A 25,236-nucleotide genomic window follows, 5' to 3' on the forward strand; every position below is an offset into this window, starting at 1 on the left:
AAGTAATTTCAGTAATACATAAATTATATGAGCATTTCATTAGAGAATTCAAAGATCTGATATGGTAGAATGAAATATCATTAAGTCGATTGGTTTTATATATCGAAAATAAGGTCTGATCTGATAAAATAAGGAAAGATCTGATATGGTAGAATGAAATATCATTAAGTCGATTGGTTTTATATATCGAAAGACAGGCTACATCTTACAGGCAAAAACTTTTAGAGGAATTTATTTTTACATTCATGACAAAGTATATTGGAAAAGTATGAAACAAAATTTGTCTTTAGAACTTAAATATAAACTGAAAAAAGGATTTTAGGAGGAAGAACTAAAATGCAATTTAAAATGTTCTATTTGTTACAAAAGAAATGAACAGAAAGTAAAAACAACTTGTAATAAAGTATTTTGTAAACAATGTTTGGTTAGATGGTTAAGGAAAAATAACTGCCTGATGTCTAAAAAATAATACAAGTTGATACAAATCTAAATAATGTTAAGTCTGTTTGACGATGACAGTAATAATGAAATTGATAATGAGCTTCAAGTGATTAGTAGAAGTAATCTTCTTATATATTATTATAAACCAGTAGTAATCTTTTTATATTTGGTGATAATGTTGAAAGTAGTAGTGATGATGAGAATGAAAATATTGAAGTGTCAAATAACAGTCAACGTAGTAATAGAAGAAGAAGCAGAACTGGTAGTTATACAAGATATACAAAAAAAAATCTATATAATAAATAAAAGATGAGTCTTATTAATAGTAATTTAGTTATATAGGTTGTTCTACAAAATTGAAGTTGTGAAAAAAGATTTGTCATGAAATTAAAATTGTACAAAAAAAAAAAAAATTATAAAATTGAAATTGTGAACGAAGCATTTGTACATAATAGTAATAATAGATGAATAATAAGACTCATCTATAACAATAAATGAGTCTTAATAATGTTAATAAAGATATATAATAAAATAAAATCAAACAATCAAAGTGGAAAACAAGATGATGATGAAAAATTAAATAACCATACCGTAATTGAATTTAAAAAGCTTTGTGATGAAGAAAAGGGGATAAGAGATTATTCCCAACTAAAAAATTCAAACTGATTAAAATTAATAAACAACATGAAGAATAGCAACAACAACGATATGAATATAACAAATTAAAACAGTAAAATGTTTCCAGTTAAAGAAATTTTTGCAGAACTAAAACCTGTGAGACCTGAGGTAACAGTTGAATTAAAAGAAACACAATTTAAGAATAGATTACAAACATTCACAGTAAAAAACTGGAGAATAAAAATATTTTATCGTATTCTTAAATGGAAAAAATGAAATGATGAAATCTTTAAGATTTACCTCCTACGGTTATGCAGGTTAGGCTAAAGGAGACGGTGATGATGAGAAATGAATGAAATGGTAGAATGAATAAAGTGAGAGGAAACAGGAGAACCCCAAGAAACTCCACGAGCACGGTGTTTATCCACCACAAAGTCCACACGGCGCGAGCTGGGAACAAACCAGGGACCCTAAGCACCGCAGGTGAACGCTCTACCACTGAGCCACAGCGCCCCCTTAATTTTTACATGGAAGTGGCAGAGTTGTTAAAAATAAAGTTTAAGATAATTTCAAACTTTTTAATGCTCTTTAAATGAATGTCATTTATTTGTAAATTTAAAAAAAGAAAATAAATACAGGTACAAGAACATCAGTGTAAAACTACAACTGAAATAATTCTTGAATTTACAGACTTATATGAACTTTACACAGACGCTATAAACAAACTCAGAATAGAAATGGAAGAATTTCAAGAAATAGTATCGAATTGGATGTTGCATGCTATAGTTTTTTTTTTTTTTTTTTAATAAGAAACAATAAATATGTCCCAATGAATGGATCTTCTTATATAGAACTTCTGAGACTAATAATGTTTCTTATGATTAATCATATCTGCATTATATCCTGTCAATAAAGATAGACAGTTTCTAAATATCAGAAACACGAAGTTGAATTTAAAGAAATTTTTAAGCCATACTTTTCGTTGTTCAAATTACAGCAAGTTTGAAAAATAAACAAATATCTTCATCACTGTATTTGGACTTGATAAGATTTTATTTTTAATTTTTACACTTAGAATTCCAAAAGAAAACAACAACAAAAATTTCGACTGTTATATTTAAAAGATTAAAGAAACACATTATTGTTGGATTAAAGATTTATGGAAATTTGTAAAACAAAATCTAAAGATGAACATAAGAAACTTTTATGTGAAGGATATTTGTTTGACCAAGTATTTTGAATCAGTAGATCTATTAAAACAACATGAAGACTATTGTGGATTATATACTGCTGCAAAATAACATTACCAAACAGATGGAACAAAATACTTGAATTTATTAATTACGAACGCTCTTTAAGAATTTCATTCACAATAATTGCGGACTTCGAATCAATATTAATACATGTCAAGCTGATCCTGAAAGATTTTATTTAAACTCTTATCAAGCACATAAACGCAAGTTTTATTTATTATGTTAAAAGTACTATTTTAAATTCTTATAAAAGTTAACCTGTTGAATATATAGGTGATGACATAGCGGATGCATTTGTTGAATTGTCTTATACAAGAAGAGAAAAATTATATTTAAATCCGCTTAAAATTGTCATATTTGCTAAAGAACATTTAAAGAAATATAATTCTTATTAGAAAAGGAGATAGTGAGCTTAAATATTTTAAGTAAGTATTTAGATGTTCTTCGATTAACGGACATCGTTGAAAATTTAGAAACAATTCTTAAAACATATAAATTAGATACAGTATGGTATTTCAAAAGTCTTGGATTGTTTTGGGATCGATATTAAAAATGTCACAACAAAAATTATGTGATGATTTCGGCAACCATATGATCTTCATATGATTTCGGCAACCAATCTTGTTGCCATTGGCTGTCAAGCAATAAATAAAGAGGTTTGGCTTACAAAGATTTTAATGTTATTTAACTTAATCCTTTTTCAAAGAAAATACTAAAATCAGAAATCATATTTTTTTTTTAAGTGTTGGTGATCACCTACACATATTAGTTTAAAAGTTTTTGAAAAACTTCGGATGTACTTATTTATACACGTTTTTAACATTAATCACCATTAATAAGGCGAAAAATCAGTCTACATCACACTTTATATAACAAATAAAAACTTTGGGATTGGCATTTCTCATCATTCTGCAGAGTTATAAATGTCATTGATTTATTTCACAAGCATGACAATCTCTTATCGCAATATAATTAAAACATATTATATAAGATGCCATAAAGAGCAAATTGTGTGTTTCACCTTACCTATAGTACAAATCTCTTCATCATCGAGATAGAAGTCCACAATGGGAGCACTATGACATTTTCCTGATCCAATGCGACCAATTTCAAGTCTGATAAGGCCAGCTTCCCACAGTAACATATTACCCCACTCACATCCAGTTATCACCTGAAAAGTAAAGGTACATATAAGAAATTAATATATAACAATGATACAGGAGAGATACTGTTTACGAATCTTTCACATTGCAAATAAGGTTTTTGTACAATTATGAAAAATTATAACAAGCAACGCAAATCAGAACTTGGAAAGATTTAACAAACTGACAAAGCTATTATCTCATTCATTACTGTTTTTTTTTTTTTTTTTTTTTTTTTTTTTTTTTTTTTTTTTTTTTATATATATATATATATATAACTACTTTCATGTAAAGTAATGTAACAACAATATGTATCAACTAGGGAAAGGTAAAACCTGTTTTTATAAAAGCTAAAAACCGGTTTGTACAAAAATTGACATTTCGGTTTTCATCAAAACTGGTTCAATTTTTCATGCAGCCGGTCTTCCTCACAAACAAACAAACAAACAAAAAAAATCATCGAAACCGGTTTCGGCTTTCTTCAAGCAAACACATTCGATTTTTCATCGAACTACTTTCTCTAAAAGCGTTTTGGATTTTTACTAAAACCAATGTGACTTCTGCTATTACTCATTTCCAAACAAGGTAATGAAGAATCAAAAGTTTTTGATACAAAACCGAGCCTATTTCAGACAGCAAAAACAGTTAGGTTTTTGATAGAAAATTGAACCGGTTTTGAACAAAACTTGGTTTCTGAATTTTTTTCCCAAAAAAAAAAAAAAAAAAAAAAAAAAAAAAAAAAAAAAAAAAATTTGAGTTTCTAACGGACCGAAAAACCGGTTCTTACCCCTACTACTAGTATCAGTAGTAACTTGTTTTCTAAGATATCTTATATATCGTATTGGTTTAAATATAGTACTTCGCCGAATATAATACGACTCTAAGTTTTTGAGACGAGTTTAATGAAAAAATAAAAATATTCAGCATAAAATATAATACATACTTTGAAAATACTATATAAAGAAACCTTACCAATTTAAAGCTTCTTTTTTAAAAAATATTTAAATCCAAATCTTTAATCCGCTTTTATCTCCTTGTGGTTATCACTTTACACTCAGTACACTGGTAGTATATTCCGATTAATTTGAATGTCCCGTCCAAGAGTAGTGAAAATTGATTAATACGAAGAGCGTCCCAAAAGCAATATTTGCTAATAAAATTATATATTATGTTGTAAATAAATCAATGCACAGTGTGTGCTACAGTCAACGCTATTTTTCTACGTAGTTGCCAACACGATTGAGGCATTTGTCTAACCGTGAGAGCTTGTTGATGCCACTTTAGGCCATGACTATTGAGCCAACGTTGTACTGCTGTTCTGATTTATCTTCATCACGGTCTTATAAACTTATTTTTGGGACACTCTCGTGTGACTTTGACGTTAGACAGCATGTAACTACAGTAAAATGGTTTCTATTGTTTCAGGTGGCAATAGCGGTTTAAAAATGGAGGGTCGACTAGAGCAATGGTCCAACATGAAGTTACTGTTCTTATTCTATTTCTCAACGAGAAAAACGTGTCAGCTGTGGAGATTTATCATCAGTTGGTGAAAGTCTATGTGAAAAATGTGATGAGTCGTGTGTGCAAAATGGTGCAGCCCATTTCCAATACAAAAGCGTAATAACAGTGGATTGTGGACAGGTGTAGACCCACACACATCTGACACACCAGACAACAAAAATCGCGTGGAGCATGCGATCCTGAAGAACAGAAGAATCACTATCGTACGAGAAACATATAATTTGGGTTTGCCACGCGAAACAGTTAACCGTATTATTAAACAGCTAAGAATTCACAAAGTATCTGCACGAAAACTTTTTGAAGACCATAAAGAATAGCTTATTCCCTGTCATTCTTGCAGCAAATGCCGTTGACGGCCATGATTTTCTTGATCGTATTGTCATTGCTAACGAAACTCGGCTCACCATCATATACTAGAAACAAAAAAAGCAAGCAAAGAGTGGAAACATCCAGTTTACCTACGCAGCAAAAAACTACGTCGTGAAGTCGGATGGCAAATGATGGATATTGTCTTCTGGGATCAGAAGGGGTGGTTACTAGTCGATTTCTTGGAGAAGAGAGCAACAATTAATGCAGCTATCTACGGTGCAACATTGGAATGATATCAGCAGCATTCACCGGGAACCTTCTGGATTGCTGTCAAAGGAGTGCTACTCCTGCATAATTATACTCGGACCACTCACTCACTGCCACTGATACCCAAGAACTGATACGACAGTTTCGATGGGAATGTGTCGAACACCTACCATACAGTCATGATCTTGCGACCAGTGATGATCATCTCTTCCCGGGCTTGAAAGAACATTTTGGAAGGCATAGATTCCAAAGTGACGATGTCAAAACAGCGGTGCAACGCTAGCTCAACAATCAGGATTACATATTTTACGAAACTAATATCGACAAGGTCGTCTCACGGTTAGACAATTTCTTTGCCGATTATGTTCAAAAATATGATAATAACTATAAGGTAATTCTTTCTTGACCTTGTCTCCCATATTCTTAATGAATTCGATCGGTATATTATCTATCGCGGTCGCCTTTCCATTCCTAATCTCGAATATAGCTTTCTCAAACTCATCCCGAAAAATACTAAACCCTTTATCATCCTCGCCTACTTGATTTTCTACTTCAGCATCTAGGCTACATGGTTTCATTTCATCTCATTTCAATCCTCAACATATGCTTTCCATCTTCCTCCTCTTGCTTTCTACCTTCCCATTCTTATTTTCTACTCCCATCGTACCACCCCTTGTTGCCTCCAAGAGTTCTCCAGACTTCACCTCCTTGTACATTGCCTTATATTTCCCAGCTCTTTCTAATTCTTCTATGTCCTCGCATTTTCTTTTGTAACAAAATTCTTCCCTTGTTCTGTCTGTTTTCCTTCGCAACTCGTTGTTTAACTTCCTGTACATTTTTCTGTCCTCCTGTGAGGGAAGGAGACAAGAAAGTATGATGATCGTGAAAAAAAATCGAATTAGAGATTTCAACGAATTTACACGTCTCCTGGCCCATATATACGAAAAAATTATTTTTCGACATCTGTCTGTCTGTTCGTCCCAAAATACACTCGCCTAGAAGCCAAACCGTTCAACGTATCTCAACCAATTTTAAACTGGAGGTTTTTATGTAATTTTCCAAGGACCTTTTTTTAATTCTTCCTACTCCAAAAAATAAGGGTTTCTTAAGGGTAAAGATAATAAACTGCAGTTTCCACAAAACGGCTTTAAAGATTTTGTTTATATTTCATACTTTTTTTTTCAAAAATAATTCCATGATGCGGTATAAGTAATTCTTCGGGGAAAAATCGTGAAGGAGTAGTTTATTCTTGGGCTGATTTTTTTAGATAATTTTCTCAGAAACGACAGACAATTTTGTTCATATTTGGTAAATAAGTATTGCATTAATAACTTTCTAATGTTGTGTAAATTATTCCTTACGGAAAAATTCACAAGGAATGAGTTGCTTTTCAGATTATTTCCTCAAAAACGACTCAAATGATTTTTCATAAATAAATATTTCATTATTATCCCTGTAATACTACATAAATCACTTTCATGAGAATATCCGCAATCCTCAATTTATTTTATTTTATTTTATATTTTATTTTATTATATATATATATATTTACAATTTTGTAAAATTCCATTCATGTGATTTTGTTATTTTATAAACAAACAATTCATTATTAACCCTAAGATATGGCATAAGTAATTTTTTTTAGAAAAATCTATAAGAAGTAGTTTACTTTCGGGGATGAGTTTTCTTTGGGTGAAGTTTTCCGAAAACTCCTGAATAATTTTGTTCGTATTTCACAAGAAAATGTTTCATCACCGCACCAGAACGTGGTTTAGTTTAAGGAACTGAAGCGAGAAAGTTTAGTGCGGTCGCTCGTACCTTTTTATTAAAGTTTTTTTTTTATTATTTTTTATTTTAGTGTCTTATTTTGTTGTAATGTCATTTGAAATACCTTTTGTTGGGAAATTTTATTATGAATTTTCAATGTACAGTAAGGCACCAGAGACGCTACTGGGTTGATGAGGTATCAGAACGAGTTCTCAACGCAAAGGCAGAGTTATATTTGTGCTTCATCGACTGGCAAAAAGCTTTCGACCGGGTCAATTAGACCAAACTTCTAAAAATACTTAAAGAAATCAAAGTAAGCCGGAGAGATTGACGATTCATTCGCAACCTGTACATAGGACAAAGAGTGAAGCTGCGCTTAAATGAAGGAGAAACCAGTAGTGTGGAGATTGGAAGAGGAGTCAGACAAGGATGTAATATGTTGCTTCAATTATTCAACATTTAGAGTGAATGTTTAATGATTGAAGTATTAATGGGAATTAAGGATTTTAAGATTAGTAGGCAGATCATTAATAAGAACAGGTATGAGATAATACGGTTATTATAGCTAGAACCGAAGAAAGACTACAGGAGATGATTGACAAAATAGTTGACAATGGGAAACTACATGCAATGGAAATTAACATCGAAAAATCGAAAGTCATGAGAATATTTCGTGGAAACGCGCCCTTACGGGTCAGAGTAGAATAAACAGAGCTTGAAGACGTCGATAATGTCAAGTATGTGAGAAGTATTTTGACAAGAGATGCTTACTGCACCAAAGAGATCAGGTCAAGAATTGCCACAATCAAAGAAGCATTCAACATGAAAAGATCACTCTGAACTAGCAGGCTTAATATTGGACTTAATATTAATATCTGAATTGTATGGTTCAGATTCTTGCACATTACAGAAGTTAGAGAAGAAAAATTTAGAGAGTTTCGAAATATAGTGGTGGAGGAAGATGGAGAAGATATAATGAATGAAAAGAGTAAGAAACTAAGATGTTTTAAAACGGATAGGAGAGAAGAGGACGCTTCTAGCTAGCATCTTTCGTAGGAAATCCAATTGAATTGAACACATCTTGCGAAGAAATTATCTTCTTCATACCGCCATAGAAGGAAAGATGGAAGGATACGAGGAATAGGAAGAACACAACTATCATCCAAAAATAGAAGAAAATATTGGGAGTTAAAAGAGGAAGCTGAAGATCGAGAAAAGTGGAAGAAACATTTTCAGGCCCAAACCTAAAAAACTGATTAGTCCCATGACCTGCCAAAAGGCAGAATATTTAATAATAATGTCTTGGCCATTGGCCTTATCATGATGGAGATAAAGTAGCCTTCAATATTAAGAGATGAACTATTCAAACCTGTCCAAAAAACCAATCGAATCAATATCTAAAGAATACTCCGTGCATTCTGTGATATTTTGTTTCATTCTTGAGAGATTTTAATTGTTGGGACTGTGTTTCTGAATATCAGAAGTAACTGTTTTGTACAATGAATAAAACAAAATTATTTTAAAAAATGTATAGATTCTTCTTTAATTATCGATTCAGTTTGTTTTTGGACAAAATTTGAACATTTTATCTCTTGAAATAGATTTAATTATTCTAAATGCTGTCGTACGCTACAAATACATTGGAAAGATAAAGGATATGTTTTGACATCTGTTGGCGATAGCAGAAGCTTTACATAAATCTTAAATAGAACGTCAGAAGCGAGAAAAAAAAAAAAAAAAAAAAAAAAAAACTCCAAACTCCGTTATAAGATCCTGCATACCTTTCGAATTTAAACTGCGAACAAATGCTAGTGAAACGAAAAGAAAAATATGCCAGGCACCCGGTAATGATGAGGTAAATCCGTAGAGAGTGCAATGGGAATTAAAGTTAAAAACAGCGATGACTCTCTTCAGGACATGCACTTCGTACGGAACATTCACAAGCCACAGATAACGAGACACTGAAGTCGTCTATTAATGCCAATAATGGTTAAACGTGGAAGGCACTGGAGAAGTCACGGCTGTCCACAGGCAGCTATCTGGACGCTGGTTGCACCCATGAAATTTGAGGGGACAATTTTTCATTGTAAATGATACAATCAAACTGAAGAATGATAAAGTTGGGGGATAAAGGTATATTTGGGTGGCAGAATGGTAAATCTGAAGGTGTATTTGGGTGGTAGAATGGTAAATTTGGACGATAAAGGTATGTTTGGACGGTAGAATGGTAAATTTGCGCAATAAGGGTATATTTTGGGAATAGAATGGTATATTTGGGGGCAGAATGATAAATATGGGGAATAAAAGTATATTTGGGGAGTAAAATGGTAAATGTTGCGAGGAAAGGTAAATTGGGGAATGGTAAATTTGGGTATAAATCTAAACTTGGGGGTAGAATGGTAAATTTGGGGATAAAGGTATGTTTGGGGAGCAGAATGGTAAATTTGGGAGGAAAGGAAAATTCTGGGAGGTTGCAATTAAACATTCTGGGAGATGGGCACTCTGCGAAGAACCCTTTAATTCCAGTGCAGAAACCAACCGTAAACACCTCCTTCAACTCGGGAAAAGGTATAATGTGGGACGATGGGTTGACTGAGGTTCAGAAAACGATAAGAGCGATTCCCTGTTTGTTTGTTTGTTTGTTATATCACCGAGGAAAGAATCTGTTTCTGGACATAAAGTGCTGACATGTGATGAGAAGTGGATTCTTTACAATATACTATGGCGATGTCATCATTGATTGGTACCACATGAACTCACTCCCAAACAGTGGCGGCGATTGGACGTTAAGAGTGCGGGGGCAAGACATGAACATTTGTGTATGAATGTTAGATTCCCTGGTTATTTCTAACACTGACGAAGGTTGTATAACTAATAGGATACTATCTTTTTCAGTTATAATACCGTATATCGTCTGATGAAGCCAATATGTTCTGTTAGTTGGCGATACTGTCACACTGTTTTACTGTTTTTATATATAAACGTTGCTTTGCTCAGCGATTTATTATTTTAATGTAAACGTATATCGTATTCCATACTTTATTAAGTAAATTGACAAGAGCAACGCAAGTAGATACTAGCCCTTTGTACTCTTAAACAACGAAAGTGTAAGAAGAGATTTGATTCCTTGCTCATGAACATCTAAAAATTCTGTTTGGAAAATTGTGTGATCAGATTATTTAGCAACAAATTTGCAAAACAAATAAATAGACAGGATAATATTAATAATGAGGCTTGTTTTGTAAAAGTGATATTGAAACTGCTGATTAATGAACAACTTATATTTTTAATTCCACACATGCTATCGTCGTCTGAGATTCAACACCACATATCTCGATTTTTGGCGAATTTGAGTTTTTGATATCATTAGAATTAGTATAGGATGGGGCACAATCTAATTAAGTAGTACACCTATATAACGACAAACGGCTCTGTTATTCCCTCAAAGTAATACCGCTCATAAAGAAGTTAAAGCTAGTTTTTATATAGTTTCTTTTTGTCTCTCCTGTAAAATTGGTGAAATGTTACGCGATATTGAATCTCAGACGATGATGCTACGAAATTTAGAGATATACTTTTGCAGCTTCCCGAAATATGTTCTTTGCCATTAGGTGCAGTTTTCACTTTCTTGGAGCACATCAATACATAATAATTAGAATCACTCCACACTCCAGTTATACAAAATAATCCTAAAACTTAGAATTACACCGAATTCACTAAATTTAATTATATGCACACAGGTACACTCCTAAACACACCATTCATTCGTATATTACACTGCAAAACAATGGAAAAGGTAGAAGTTTTTTTCTTATTACTCTCTTTTTAATCAATACTTCTTACTATTAGAAAGAAGAAAAGACATTTTAGGAACTGTCGATATTTGTGCAATTAAAGAATAACTTTTTTTTTTCGAAATGTTTTCTCAATTAGTTTCAAAACTGCTAACTAACATATCGAGCCCTTGTAAGAAGAAATGAAAGTACTCTGGAATTGTTGAACGATTTTTCGTGGCAATTAAAATGCAATTCCGTGGCAATTAAAGACAACCAAGACGTACTCATGCAACCACAAATATTATATGGCATCACTTTTTTTTTTCTATGAACCAGTAATACATACAAAAAGTTTACATTTCCAAATGAAACTATATACATTAATGGATCAGTTCAAAAAAGTGGGGGGGGCAACTGCCCCCCTTTGCTTCCCCCCCAATCGCCGCCCATGCTCCCAAACAACCAAAATCACTAATGCATCAACAGAAGATTATGCTCTGTGTTTGGTGGACTGATTAGGGTATCGCTGCCACCTAACTAGACACACGAAAAGTTGAAAATCGTGGAACCAGTACTTGTGAATTAAAAAAAAAAATGTTATTTTGCTTCGTGATAACGTGATTCCATATTTTTTAAAGTGTAATGTCGCACGTTACACTCCGAGGATAAGGGAGACGCTGATAATGATAATGGACGAAATTGTGAAATGAAGGAAGTGACAGGAAACAGAAGAACTCCAAGAAAACACGCGTACAAGGTATTTGTCCACCACAAAGCCCACTTGGCGAGAGATTGGGTCGGCCAGGAACTCCATGCACTAGAGGTGAGCGCTCTATTACTAACCCACTGCGCCCCGGTAAAGCCACATGTTAAAGTCACACGTAATATCACTGGAAAATGCTAATGCATCCTCTATATTTACCGGACATTGCGCCATCATATTATAATTTGTTACATTTGTCAGATAACAATCTATGATGACAACAATTCTAAACTTTCCACAAGGTAACTCACGCATTGGACGAGTTAGTTCACAATCTACCACTGTGGAATCCATAATCTGCCATTGTAGTGGAGTGCGGTTATCTCTGCTTATGAAACTCTGTATTTCAGACTTTTTATTTGGATCTTAGTTGGTATGATTGCCTTCCTCTTTGAAAGGCCAAAATCCGACAGAACCTTTTGGGTACCTAGATCTCAAAAGACTGGATCTGCTGCGAAGATATGAAGAATCAACTGTACCTGAAAATAACGGAACTTGGAAGACTAAATAGTATTTGCACCACCTATTAGTAGCCAAAAGTAGATGTTCACTATTTCCTGAGCGTCACGTGTAATTTTATTTTATAGGTTTTACTATTTTCTATTCTATGACAGTCATAACGTGATTATTTACAAAAATGAAAGATCTTATCCAACGTACATAATCCAGTGAAAATTTAAAAGTAAAATGGAAAATAGGTTCTAATTTTCTTGGATAAATACAAAACAAGACTTTCCCATACTTTTTCTGTTTTATAAAGTAGTAAGTATATCATTTTAAATATATATAAGATATTTTTTCATCGAGGGTTAGTTTTCAGAAATGGTTTGAGATATAAAATTGCTCTAAACGACATTAGGATCTAAAACCCACCCATGTTATTGGGTTTTGTACTTACTTATGCACTTTTTCGAAAGAATATCTTTTCAAAAAAAGTCGAATTATCAATCCCTTCTACCTTTCTTCCCATTTACTCAAGATACCTCATACCATAGTCATAATATTTGACTCTAAGTAACTTCGTATGTGCATTGTTCCGTCGCTCTCACTTGCGTTATTACTGTTGTAGACCCCCCCCCCAAAAAAAAAAAGACCGTTTGTGGATGTTTATTGTACTGTAGTGTCCTTAGTTTGCAATACTGAACAATAAATGTGATACAAGTTTTCGTTCAATATGTAGATCTGAAATTTGTGCTAATCTGACGTATTTGAGAAAACATAACTTCATGCTGGGTTGGCAACAGTGTTAACCTGAGGGTATTGTCGAGTATGTCGAACAAAGTTTCCTTGAAGATATTTGAAAGAGACAAAATTTCAGCGCCTTTTTGTAAATTAGTTTAAAACTTACAAGGGCGTTTCAAGATAAATGGTCAGCCCTATATATTGTAAAATTACGTTTGTTAGGTAGAAGGTAGAGCAATTACACACGAGAATTGGTTTTCTCCCACAACCAGTTTTACTATAAAACTTTCTGATATAAAGCAGTATAGTACAGTTTCACTAACATAAATACAAAATCCTCTAAGTAAGTAGGTGGGCTAGACAAAGACCAGGCAGCCAAGGAAGGATCCCCACAAAGCTCCAGGCAAACTGAGTGAGGTGGACTAGGATTCTCAGCTCCATAGAAGGCAAAGAGAGGTTGAAGTCCCGCAAAGCTCCACAGCAAACTGGGTGGTATGCGGTTAGGAATCTCTCAGAGCTCCACAGCAAGCTAAGAGAGGGGTTAAGTTCCCAACAGAGCTCCATAGCAAGCTAAGTGGACAGGAGCCTCAGAGCTCTACAGCAAGGTAAAGTGCTTGGGTTAGTTTCAGGTTCTCTCAGAGCTTCAAAGTAATCTAAGAGAGTATGAGTGACCAGTCGAGACTGATATCGGTCGTAGTGATTCTTGTACTTTTATATTTCCTCCTGGGTAGCGGTGGCGCTGGTGTTCTTCCATCACATGATCAGTAGTGACCATGATTCATTTAGTCTGCTTCGTGTAGTACTTGTAGTAAAATGTATGTAGTGTTATTTACAAATATAAACACATGTTGATGTTTGTAAATAGAACCATATGAGGCACATTACACTATATATGTAGTATATATTAAATTTAGCAAATTTGTACATTTTCCTTACCTTTCCATCAGGAAGCTGGTAAAACCCAATGATATCTGATATTTCAGTTTTTCCAAATCGTCCAATCTCACCCTGAAGCTTTAAGCCAGTGAATGTAAGAGCCATTTTCCAAAACTTTATATGAGCAGCACCTGAAAATTATTGGTAAAAATATAATATACATTAAATATTATCGACTATCCAGCCTAATTCAAAAAATAAATAAAGAAAGAAAGAAAGAAAGAAAATAAAGAATTTCAGTAATAAAATGAAAAAAAATTTTTTGCAACGATCTACTCGCCTTGTAACGCCTTCATGAAAAATGTGACTGTCAAAGAAAACTAGTCATTTATCAAGGACTTTTTCGAAAACTAAATCTCAAGGTTTGACTCTTTTAGGCCAACTTTTTCACGTTTCTGTAATAATTTTCTCAATGAACAGTAAACAAGCTTAAATAATTTATTTAAGAATTAGGCCTACGTTTCACGTTAATGTTTTGTTTATTTCTTAAAATTGTATGTATGTAGAGTGTACGTCATTTTACGTTTCCTGCAATTAAGTTAGACATTATAAAATTTATGTGAATATGTATTCATTTCTAGGACTTCGTTTTTCCGTTATAAATATTTGAAATGTACACTAGAATACATAACAAAAATTTATAAGGTACCAAGAAGTCAGAAAATACCATAAGAACGGATTTTGGTACATAAAGTATAAATAGCACAAAGTCTCTGAGCTAAGCACAATGTTTGTATTAAAATATAAACGTGTAACAGTTTTGTCAACTAATTAAATCTTTGGCTTCATCAGACGCATTATCTGATGTCTGATCAAGCCGAAGGTTTAGTTAGTTGGGGGAAACTGTTACACATTGTGCTTTGCTCAGAGGTTTCGTGTTATTTCTAGTTTGAATTATTACAGTAAAGTTAACATGAACCAGACACAAAGAGTATATTTTTGATTGTATGAGTGGGACAAGAAGTTAAATATTACAGAACTCAGGCGTTTTTCTTGTCCAGAATGCCTTTCCGTCACATTAGGATAGATAGTCGCTAGTCTATTGTATATATATATATATATATATATATATATATATATATATATATATATATATATATATATTCAAATAATTAGAGTTCCTTTGTATCGACTGATAACTAAAATTATGAGTTAGTTTTGGTGTCTAACCTATTTACATGAAGTTTTCTAGTTTCCTATCTTCATTCAGAAAGTGCGCAAAACTCCCTTTTCCTTTGTATTCAAAATATATGTCTCATATGTGTGTACCTACATATTATTTGTAGACTTCTGATCACAAATGTCTAGACTGCTCTCCAGAGCCTAAGTCCAAAAAAGTGATCCTATATCCTAGGTACTAGATCCTTAGATCTGCCTTATACTTCATTCTGTCACAAAGTAGTATACGTAGTGTATAAGACAAACAGACCATCTGGACATTTCCGTCAAGTAAAAGCATGTAATTGGCATGTAGAAATGCCATAAATATGATCAAAAAAGATCCCAATCAAAAGCTAGCATACTGGATGCTAAATGATTCAAGCCTGCAAGATCATCAAGAAAGCAGCAGAGACAGAAAGAAAGGATTCAAAGTCATACTTTTATGGCATAGTGTGACGGATGTATGTTCAAGTGTTCACTTTAACATGGGTTCAAATCCTACCTACTAAATATTATTTGACTTTTATTTTTTTAAATAAGAAAAATCTTCATTTTATTTACATGTAATATATATATAATACATTAAAATATATACAAGTTTAGACATATATGAAATTTAAACTAAATAGCTCCTTGGGTTCTAATTTATTTAAAAAATGGTAACAATCGAATTCCTGTATATTTTTTATAATTCATCGTTTTAAATATTTCTTCACATCATTGTTTGCATTTTTATTTTCGTTATTCATTAAAGAGTTACTCGCAGTAGGACTTCTTAATTATATCTTATTACAAACAAAAGTACAATGTAACAAAAAGCAAATAACAAACGTATTTGCTGCCCCGGTGGAAGGACGATTGTTTTAAAAGTCAGGCTTAAAATAAAAATTAAAAAAAAAAAAAACCCTCGTCGTATGCGCAACAAAATATGCTAACGCATATAGTTTTTTTCAAATTTTGGTTTAGTTTATATTGTATTATTTTCTACCATATGGTAACTTCTATATGGTAAGCTTCTATACTGATATTATAAGTAAATAGATTTTGTTTCTTGAGATTTTCATCTTTATTGGAAACAAAGACCAGTAGTCTTCTCTACCTTTTATAGAAAAGATAAAAAGGACGAGTTACATGTTACCAGAAGGCAGCAGAATGTTTTTAAATATTATTGCATGCACCACACCGATTTCGATAGGTTTTTTATAAATTGCTCCTAGATTTTGCCTCCAAGGAACGTCATAAAGAGAGACGAATTGGCAGTAAAATATTAAGCAAAAATGAAAAGTAGATGATTGGTAGTCTATTTGTAGTTACGATATTGCTACTACTCTACTCCCATCTCTTCCTTTTATTAAATGTTCTAGATTTGAAACATAAATTATGTATCAAATTTGCGACATCATGATTACCGTATGTTCCTGTATGGTAACTATGTTTCCATCGTACACCGTACAGGCAACGAAATTACGATATGCATACAGTAGTTTTCGCACAATTTTCACCCCCGTCTATGACAAAAATCAAAGAAAAACAAATCTTTAAGCACACCTAAGGAAAGTCGTAAGGATCTAGGCTCGCTGTTTTTGGCTCTGGAAAGCATTGTAACCAAAAGTATACAACGAGTATAATATGCATAACTTTAACCATTCTCCTCCATATATCTCCCTTCCCATAATCCATTTTCCAGAAATGTATATTTCTTTGTCTCAAATAAGTTATTGAATCCCCTTTCTCGAGATATATTCCAACGCAGCACAAAATCATTACTGCCAAAGAAGGACTACATCCTAGCGTGTCTGTTTTTTTTTTTTTTTTTTTTTTTTTTTTTTTTTTTTTCACCGCTGGATTACTAATTCACAACTCCGCAAAAAACTTTCATTTCTACCAAAGTTGCCCACTTTCGAATGGAACTAATGGTGGCAGGCCCGTAGCCAGCCTGATTGCTTAGGGCGGGCAATGATGAATACTGAGGGGGGCAATGGCAGGGACCTCAAGGAACACAAAAACTCTTTCTCTCTCTAATATATATATATATATATATAGTTTTTGTTCCTTGAGTACCAAATCCACGACTATCAAATATCATTAACATTTTTTGTTAAAATGATGGTATATAATTCAATATATATTTTTATACACTAAGTAGTACTAAAAGTAAAAAATAATAATTTATTTTAGGAACATTTATTAACTGTTATCTAAATTATAGTACAGTATTTTGGAACTACAATACTTTTATTACAGGTAGATTATGGAATATTTTTATGTATAAAAATTAAGAAACAACCCTGACATAAGTACAATAAATATTTTTTACAGTCCTTATGTAAGTAATTATATCAAAAGGAGTTTATGTGGGCACTTTGCAAATTCAAAAGGTCTAGATCTAACACGCAGAATATCTTTGTTGTAAGCCAGGAGAACGAGGTTCGATTTTCTTTCATGTCCCATAGACAGACGTTAAGGTCGAAGGAGAGCTGTCAAATGTGAGAAACAGCTTTCGACCGTGGACGTAGAAAACGGAATAATTAGAACAGCTTCTGTAAGCATCTTTAGGCCCGGGAAATTCCTCGTCATATTTTCCAATTGGTTTTGTGAGCTCTTCCAGAAATGATGTCTTGTTGATCAGTCGATTTGCTAGATCTATTTCCTGCTTCAAATTCTGAAGCACTTTGCAATGCAGGTCTTTGTACTTTACATCACACAGAGATTTTAAATTTTCTTCACTTCTTTTCTCGCTCAGTAAGTGGTGAATGGCACCAATCACAGCTGTCCCTGTCTCACTGAATCTGCTCCGAATTTCTTCGACGGAGATATCGAGAACTTCGCAGAATAATCTTTTCAGCTCCTTCTCGTCTTTCCCTTCTCCAAATTTATGCCTTCCAAATTAACAACCGAATCAGCTAAGCGACTGGGGAGTGTGCATTTGCGTTTCAATGGTTGCTGAATCTTCGTCTTGCCGGCAAGATCTGAGCTGTTCCGTTACCGATCCTATTAACTTCACAGCGACATCAATGTCCAAATCTCTTCTTTGTAGCAGTGCGTTTGTCGGTTTTAGATATCCAAGAACCCTGAACATGAGCTCAGTAAGGAAACAGAAAATCTTAGTAGAAATCTGATGTAGTAAACCGTAGCTTCAACTTTCATTGAGGCGTGTTCTTCACAGGAAGTTTGAATTGCCATCAGTGCACTTAATATGTGAAACCTGTCGTCATGAATTACAGTCACTGTGTCAAGATGTCCAGTCCAACGTTGTTCCAACAATCGCTTTAAACTACTTCCTGCGTAATCTGCTGCAACATGTCCTTTTCTGAAAAAGTAATATAGTTGTTGACAAATATCAAAGAACTCTTTCCGTTCAGGAATTGTGTCAATGGCTCTACAAATAACTAAATGTAATTCGTGATTGAAACAGTGATCAAACAAAATGTTCCTCTTCAAATCCTCGGACAAAAAAGCTTCCACTCCATTTTTCTGTCCACTCATGACAGATGCTCCATCGTAGCACTGTGCAATTATCGTGTCGGTTTTGAATTCTATTTTTCTTAAACAATCTAAAATGGCGTTCTTAATGCTGGCAGCGTCTTGTTTGTCCAACTTTAGTATAGCTACGCATCTTTCGTACATTTTAAAATTCACAAGGTATCTAATTGCGAGAGAAAAATCTTCGATTCGTTGCTTGTCTCTGGTTTCATCTGCAACTAATGAACAAAATGTACTTTCGTTTACTTCATTTACTATTTTGCTCTTAACAGATTCTGCCATGAAATGAATTATCTCATTCTGAATATCCGGAATAGCGTATGTTGCATTGGCAGGGATAGTTTTGACAATTTCTGCTAATTTCGGATCTTTACGAATACTAAATTCAAACAAATTTAAGAACAAACCACTTGATTATTTTCCAAGTTGCTCACACCCAGAATCTCCCCTAAAGGACAACTGATTTACAGCCAAGAATTGAATAACTTCCATCACACTTTTCACATAGTACCTATTATTTATAATTACATCACTACACACCTTCTTCACGACCGTTTCGCCCGAGTCCTCACGTTTCTGTTGCTCCAAGTAGCAAGCCACAGCGTGCCTATGAGTTTCAGAATCGGCGTGACGAGAAAATTCCTTATTTTTCTCGGTTGCATGCTTCCAGTCTCTGAAACCATTCTGCACAAATAAGGGATCGCTCTTTCTTGACGGATATTTCCGGCATGGGAAGCAAAAGGCAGCATCTAACATAACAGAATACTCGAGCCAATCCCACGTTTTGTACCATATTGGATGAAATCGTCAAATTGAACCAGAAATGCTGGAACCTGGAAAATTTGCAAGATATGGTTGAGCGGGTTTTGTATCGCCAAGGTCTGATACATGGTGGAAATCAACACCAACATGGTGGAAATCGGATGTTTGACGTTTAGTTTCTTCTTGACCTTCTACACATGTTGATACAGATGACCCTGTTTCTGAATTAGTTTCATTTTCGATAACTTTTGCACCAAAAAATGACTTGATGGATGCCTGCTTCATATTTAACGCGTTATAATAGTAGAGTAATTGGAAACGTCTGGCGAGGTACAGTCAGCGACAGTAGAAACTGGAGGTTGGATACATAAGAAATGATAGCTTTTTCCAGTAGCAGAATAGTTTCACTCGATGTCTGATAGTTGGACAACCAACATGACAGCAAACACGTGCCCGAAAACATAACATGCCAAGATATTCCTCCATTTGGAGGAAAAAGTATTACTATCTGAGAGCATCACTTAGAGAAACAACCACGAGATAAATCTGCAGAAAATCCATTCACTTTAAGATCAAAGAGATAGGAATTAATGCAAAGGAAACGAAAAGAATAATACGCATCATGCAGAGACCGAAAAAGTATTTGGTCTAGGAATTAATTCGTGCGGGTGGACAAGAGATGGCGCAACGAACGGAGCGTCCCACAGTTCCGTGTATCCACACGTGTTGCAAACCCCTGTCATCGCGTATCGTTCGTAGTATAGGGCAGTGGATTAAAGCGTCAACAACACCAGTTTGTAGTTAAGTGAACATGGCGCAATTTGTGCCTGATAAAGTGTTTTTGCGGGGTGTCCTGCTGCATTACTTTAACATGCAGAAAAGTGCGACTGAAAGTCATCGTATTTTGGTGGAAGTGTATGGTGACCATGCTCTAGCTGAGCGAACGTGTCAGAAGTGGTTTGCACGGTTTAGAAGTGGTGATTTCGGCTTGGCAGACCAAGAGCGAGCTGGACAGCCAAAAAAATTTCAAGACGAAGAATTGACAGCATTGCTCGAGCAGGATTCGTGTCAAACGCAGGAACAACTTGCAGCAGCATTAGGCGTTGATCAAACAACAGTCTCCAAACGCTTGAAAGCCATGGGAATGATTCAAAAGATGTCACATTGGGTTCCACATGAATTGAAAGACAGAGACGTTGAAAGACGAAAAACCATTTGCGAATTGCTGCTTCAACGACCGAGCAGAAAGGGGTTTCTGCATCGAATTATTACGGGTGATGAGAAGTGGATCCATTACGAGAACCCTAAACGAAAAAAGGCCTGGGTGAAACCAGGTGAATCAGGTCCATCACAACCAAAACGAGATATTCACTGTGCAAAGGTTATGCTGTGCATATGGTGGGATATGAAAGGTGTGGTGTACTATGAGCTGCTGTAACCGGGTGAAACTATGAATGGAGAACGTTATCGACGACAATTAATGCGTTTGAAGCAAGCTCTGGCCAGAACACGACCAGAATGGGAGAACAGACATGATAAACTTATTGTTCAACATGATAACGCTCGCCCACATGTCGCAAAACCGGTCAAAACCTATTTAGAAAATGTCGGATGGGAAGTTTACCCCACCCGCCGTATTCACCAGACGTTGCTCCTTCGGACTACTACTTGTTCGATTCCATGAACAACGATTTGATTGGACAGCGGTTTACTTCTTCAGAAGATATCGAAACATGGGTCTCTGACTGGATCGCTTCCAAGGATGAGGACTTCTTTCGCCACGGAATCCGTACATTGCCTGACAGATGGGCGAAAGTGGTGGCTAGCGATGGACAATATTTTTCTTAAGGTATTTATGTATTTTGTGTTTGTACTACAGCTTCAATGTGTGCGTACCAACCGCACGAATTAATTCCTAGACCAAATATGGAAAGCTAAACAAAATGAGAAAAGAAGGAAAGAGAGAAAGGAAAGAGCAAAAGACATGGGAATAAATTAAATTTTAACATTTAAGGATAAACAGTGTCCGTCTTTCCTCCTGCCCCCTGTATCCGTCCTGGTTTTTCTCCCTTCATAGGATAAATCTCATTCAGCATCAAATGCGAACATCATTTATAGTGTTTAAATCTTTGAAAAAAAGTAACTCCGTCCAGGCCGAGACTCGAACCCCGGACCCTTAGCATAACAATCAGATGCTGTAACCACTTACCTACACATGCTCTACCAAATGTGTTTATAAACCAGCCATTACCGGCGCTATCAAACGTCTTAAACCAGCCATTGTCGGGAGTTACCCCACTTACACTTGAAGTTTGAATTTTATTTACGGCCTTTAGCTATCTACGGCAACAGGCCCCATGTTTTCATTAAAAGCATTTGTTCTGTAGATTAAAATCAAGAATAACTTAATCTATACTCTTACTTACTGTTGTCAATATATATATATATATATATATATATATATATATATATATATATATATATAGAGAGAGAGAGAGAGAGAGAGAGAGAAAGAGAGAATTGTAGGTATATAAAAATCGGATTAATGGGGGTTAAAAGAGTGATTTCGTAACTGCGAAATGGGTGCTCGCATCACTACTGACATCTGGTAGCGGTGTTACGTAATACACCCATTAGAAATAACGCTTCGAAACGACAAATTGCATGTTGTGCCGTGGATAAGTCGGTAAGGGGTCTGCTTATTGAGTAGGCAACTCGAGTTCGAGTCTTGAGTACATCAATACTTTTTCCTTCAAAATACATTTCTATATTTTTTATATATGTTATTAATAATTGCTTTCCTGCATTTTTTGTAAATTATCTTAAATTAGTGAAGGTTCAGTAAAATCAAGAAGGTTAAAATACATATATATTATTGTTTTATCCGTATGTACAGTCCAGAGATGGAGCGGGTCGGAGGGCCGTTGGTCAACAGAACGTGACCCACTGCAACCCCCCACTGTGACTTAACAATGTATTACGACCCACAGAATCATTCTGCTCAGTGCGTTGTAGACAGCTTCTGAACACTGGCGAATTTGTCTACTTTCAAGGCATCCTTTTTCTTTTCATTTGTTTCTATTGACAAAAGAACTTCAGGCAATTTTAGATATTGATATTTGCAACTGTAATAATAGCAATAGGACTTATTTGAGACGCAGCCTGTGATTTCTTAGAGGAGCTAACTACTGGGAAAAATGTTTCAATCATGTGTAATATATGAATTATTATATAAAAAATTGAATGTAACTATGTGTGCATGATCATCATATCCAAATTGCAAAGTCAAATGAAATGATTTTTGGTATATACTTAGGCCTCAATCTCAACTAGGAAGTTATCATAAATTCGGTATCGATTTCATTATATTACATATTCTAAGAGGGTCCGAATTTTTGCGAAAAATTTAGTATCTCACAAGCCGTTCAAGTTGGAGAGCTGATATTCAGTATATTAATTCTTTATCTAATATAAATAAAATAAAGAGTTTGTTTGTGTGTTTGTCTGTCTGTCCGTGTGCGGCCTGGGAACCAGACAAGTGGACCGAGAGTTACCAAAATTTGGTCAGGGGTACCTAGCCCAGGCCCCAGATCAAGACGAAGTCGCTTTTTTAAATTTCGAACCAGGGGGTCTCAGGGGGCTTTTACCGGAACCGGCTTGGGAACCAGACAAATAGACCGAGAGTTACCAAATTTTAGTCACAAATACCTTGGTTCACGCTCCAGATCAGAGTTAAACGTTTTTCTCAAAATTCGAATCAGGGGGTCTCAGGGGGGCGTTTATCGGGACATGTAAAAGTAGTAGAAAATTTCCGATATTAGTGTCGAATTAATAGTTCTCGCGGTCGCTGAAATCAATGGTGAAACTCTGATCACATTAACTTCCAAATTCACCTTATTTGAGCCGGGAGTCAGCGGGGAGGGGGGGATACCGAAAAATTTAAAAGTAATCTAAAATGACCGATATTAGTGTCCTATCCATAGTTTTCGCGGTCATTGAGATCAATGGTGACACTTCCATTAGCGAAGATTTGCAAATTCAGCTACAATTGTATGCAAGCCGGGAGTCAGCGGGGAATACTGAGAAATGTAAAAAAAATCCAAAATGACCGATTTTAGTGTCAGGTTCATAATTTTCGCAGTCGGTGAGATCAATGGTGACACTTCCATTAGCGATGATTTGCAAATTCAGCTATATATGTATGCGGGCTGGAAGTCAGAGGGGGAATACTCAGGCATGTAAAAATAATCCAGAATGACCGATTTTAGCGTCAATTCCATAATTTTTGCAGTCGGTGAGATCAATGGTGAGACTTTCATTAGCGATGACTTGCAAATTCAGCTACAATTGTATGCGGCCGGGAGTCAGCGGGGAGGGGGGATACCGAGACATTTTAAAGTAATCCAAAATGATCGATATTAGTGTCACATCCAAAGTTTTCGCGGTCGCCGAAATGAATAGTAATACTTCCACAAGCGTTGACTTCCAAGTACTGGCCCCACGCGAAGAACGGGTATATTCAGCTGGTATATATATATATATATATATATATATATATACTTCTTTAGTTCTTTAATACCAATTATGTATGTACTTTGCCAGTACATGTCCCATAGCGTTAGTTTTTGTTGGAATATTTTATTCCCCCCACTCAGACTATGTTAACAAAATCGTAGTCGTAATTATTCGTACTAACTAACAAGAAGTAACTATAAAGTTATGTAGCTTCCTGTGTATTTATATAAAGTTATAAAGTTATCCTTTATATATAACCTTATATATAAATAGAAACCTTATATATAAAGTTTCCTCTTCTGGGGGGGGGGCGAACGCCCCGATCCCTCCTGGATCCGCCCCTGATTCTACCTAGGTATTTGTTAAGGAAACCTTTCAAACAGTGATGATTTCAGGGCATTACCTGTTCGAGAATTTGAGACCTTGTCGACATAAATTTCCCCCTTCGTGGCCATATTTTCGATTATGCTCAAAGTGGACTAATAATGTTTTATCAGTTTTCTCTCATTCATATCTTGACCATTACCCGGGGAGAATCTTCTGAAATTATCAATGCTTATAATTAGTTTTTTATTACAAATCAAAGGATAATAATGAAATATTGAACATACTTAATATTTTGTTTTCAGCTTTGGATTTTAGATCTGCAATTCATATAATGTTCCTTTCTAATCGAATTTGAGAGAAAAGTAGTTGCCAAAGATTTATTCAAAGAAATGTTCTCAGTCCTCTGATGAAAATATGAACACACTTTTAAGAAAGAAAAAAAAAACAAATTGAATAATACCTACAGGGTTTGAACACATACACTTATGATTGATAGACTATTCACCCAAACCGCTCCACCAGTTCGTACGTTTTCACTGAGCTTCTTTAGACTTTTGTGTAAAGTAGTTTCCTGCTCCACATTTTTTTTTTTTTGTTTTTGTTTATTTCGATACGACTATAAGTTTGTGGTGAATATTTGGGCGTTACAGGTGTTGCAATGCATAAAAATCTTTTTCGTATAAACTACATTCAATTTTACGTCCTAATAACTTATATACAACAGGTTGAATCTGTGAAATGATTGGGGTTGGAGTGATCGTAAATGTTTTCATAGTTAGGAGCCTGGATATGAAAACCCGCTTAACGTGGGGATTTACTTTTGTGAATTTTTGTACATTTATTTATACACATCTATGGAAAATTTGATTTCTATAGTTATTTCAGGATTCTAGTTATTTATATGTTTGTTTATGAATGTATTTAGTACTTGGACTTTTAAGACTATAGATTACGTTTTGACGTTTAGACTTGGGACTTCTTGTTTGTATTTAGGTAGTTTATTTTGGGAATTT

At 34.6% G+C, this 25,236-nt stretch overlaps 1 protein-coding gene across 4 annotated transcripts in view; it reads right to left on the reverse strand.

Annotated features, from left to right (window-relative positions):
- The window catches only part of LOC145690362 (cilia- and flagella-associated protein 44), a 253,414-nt gene that overhangs the window by 164,979 nt on the left and 63,199 nt on the right, over nt 1-25,236 (reverse strand). For all 4 annotated transcript variants that reach the window (XM_081765185.1, XM_081765184.1, XM_081765186.1 and 1 more), the window contains 2 exons: nt 13,976-14,106; nt 3,339-3,483 (listed from right to left, as the gene is read on the reverse strand). In XM_081765185.1, the coding sequence (XP_081621311.1) occupies nt 3,339-3,483; nt 13,976-14,106 (276 nt within the window). The remainder of the gene's footprint in view (nt 1-3,338; nt 3,484-13,975; nt 14,107-25,236) is intronic.

The sequence above is a fragment of the Thermobia domestica genome, chromosome 7 (genome assembly GCF_964235325.1).
Source record: "Thermobia domestica chromosome 7, izTheDome1.hap1.1, whole genome shotgun sequence".
Classification (NCBI taxonomy): domain Eukaryota; kingdom Metazoa; phylum Arthropoda; class Insecta; order Zygentoma; family Lepismatidae; genus Thermobia; species Thermobia domestica.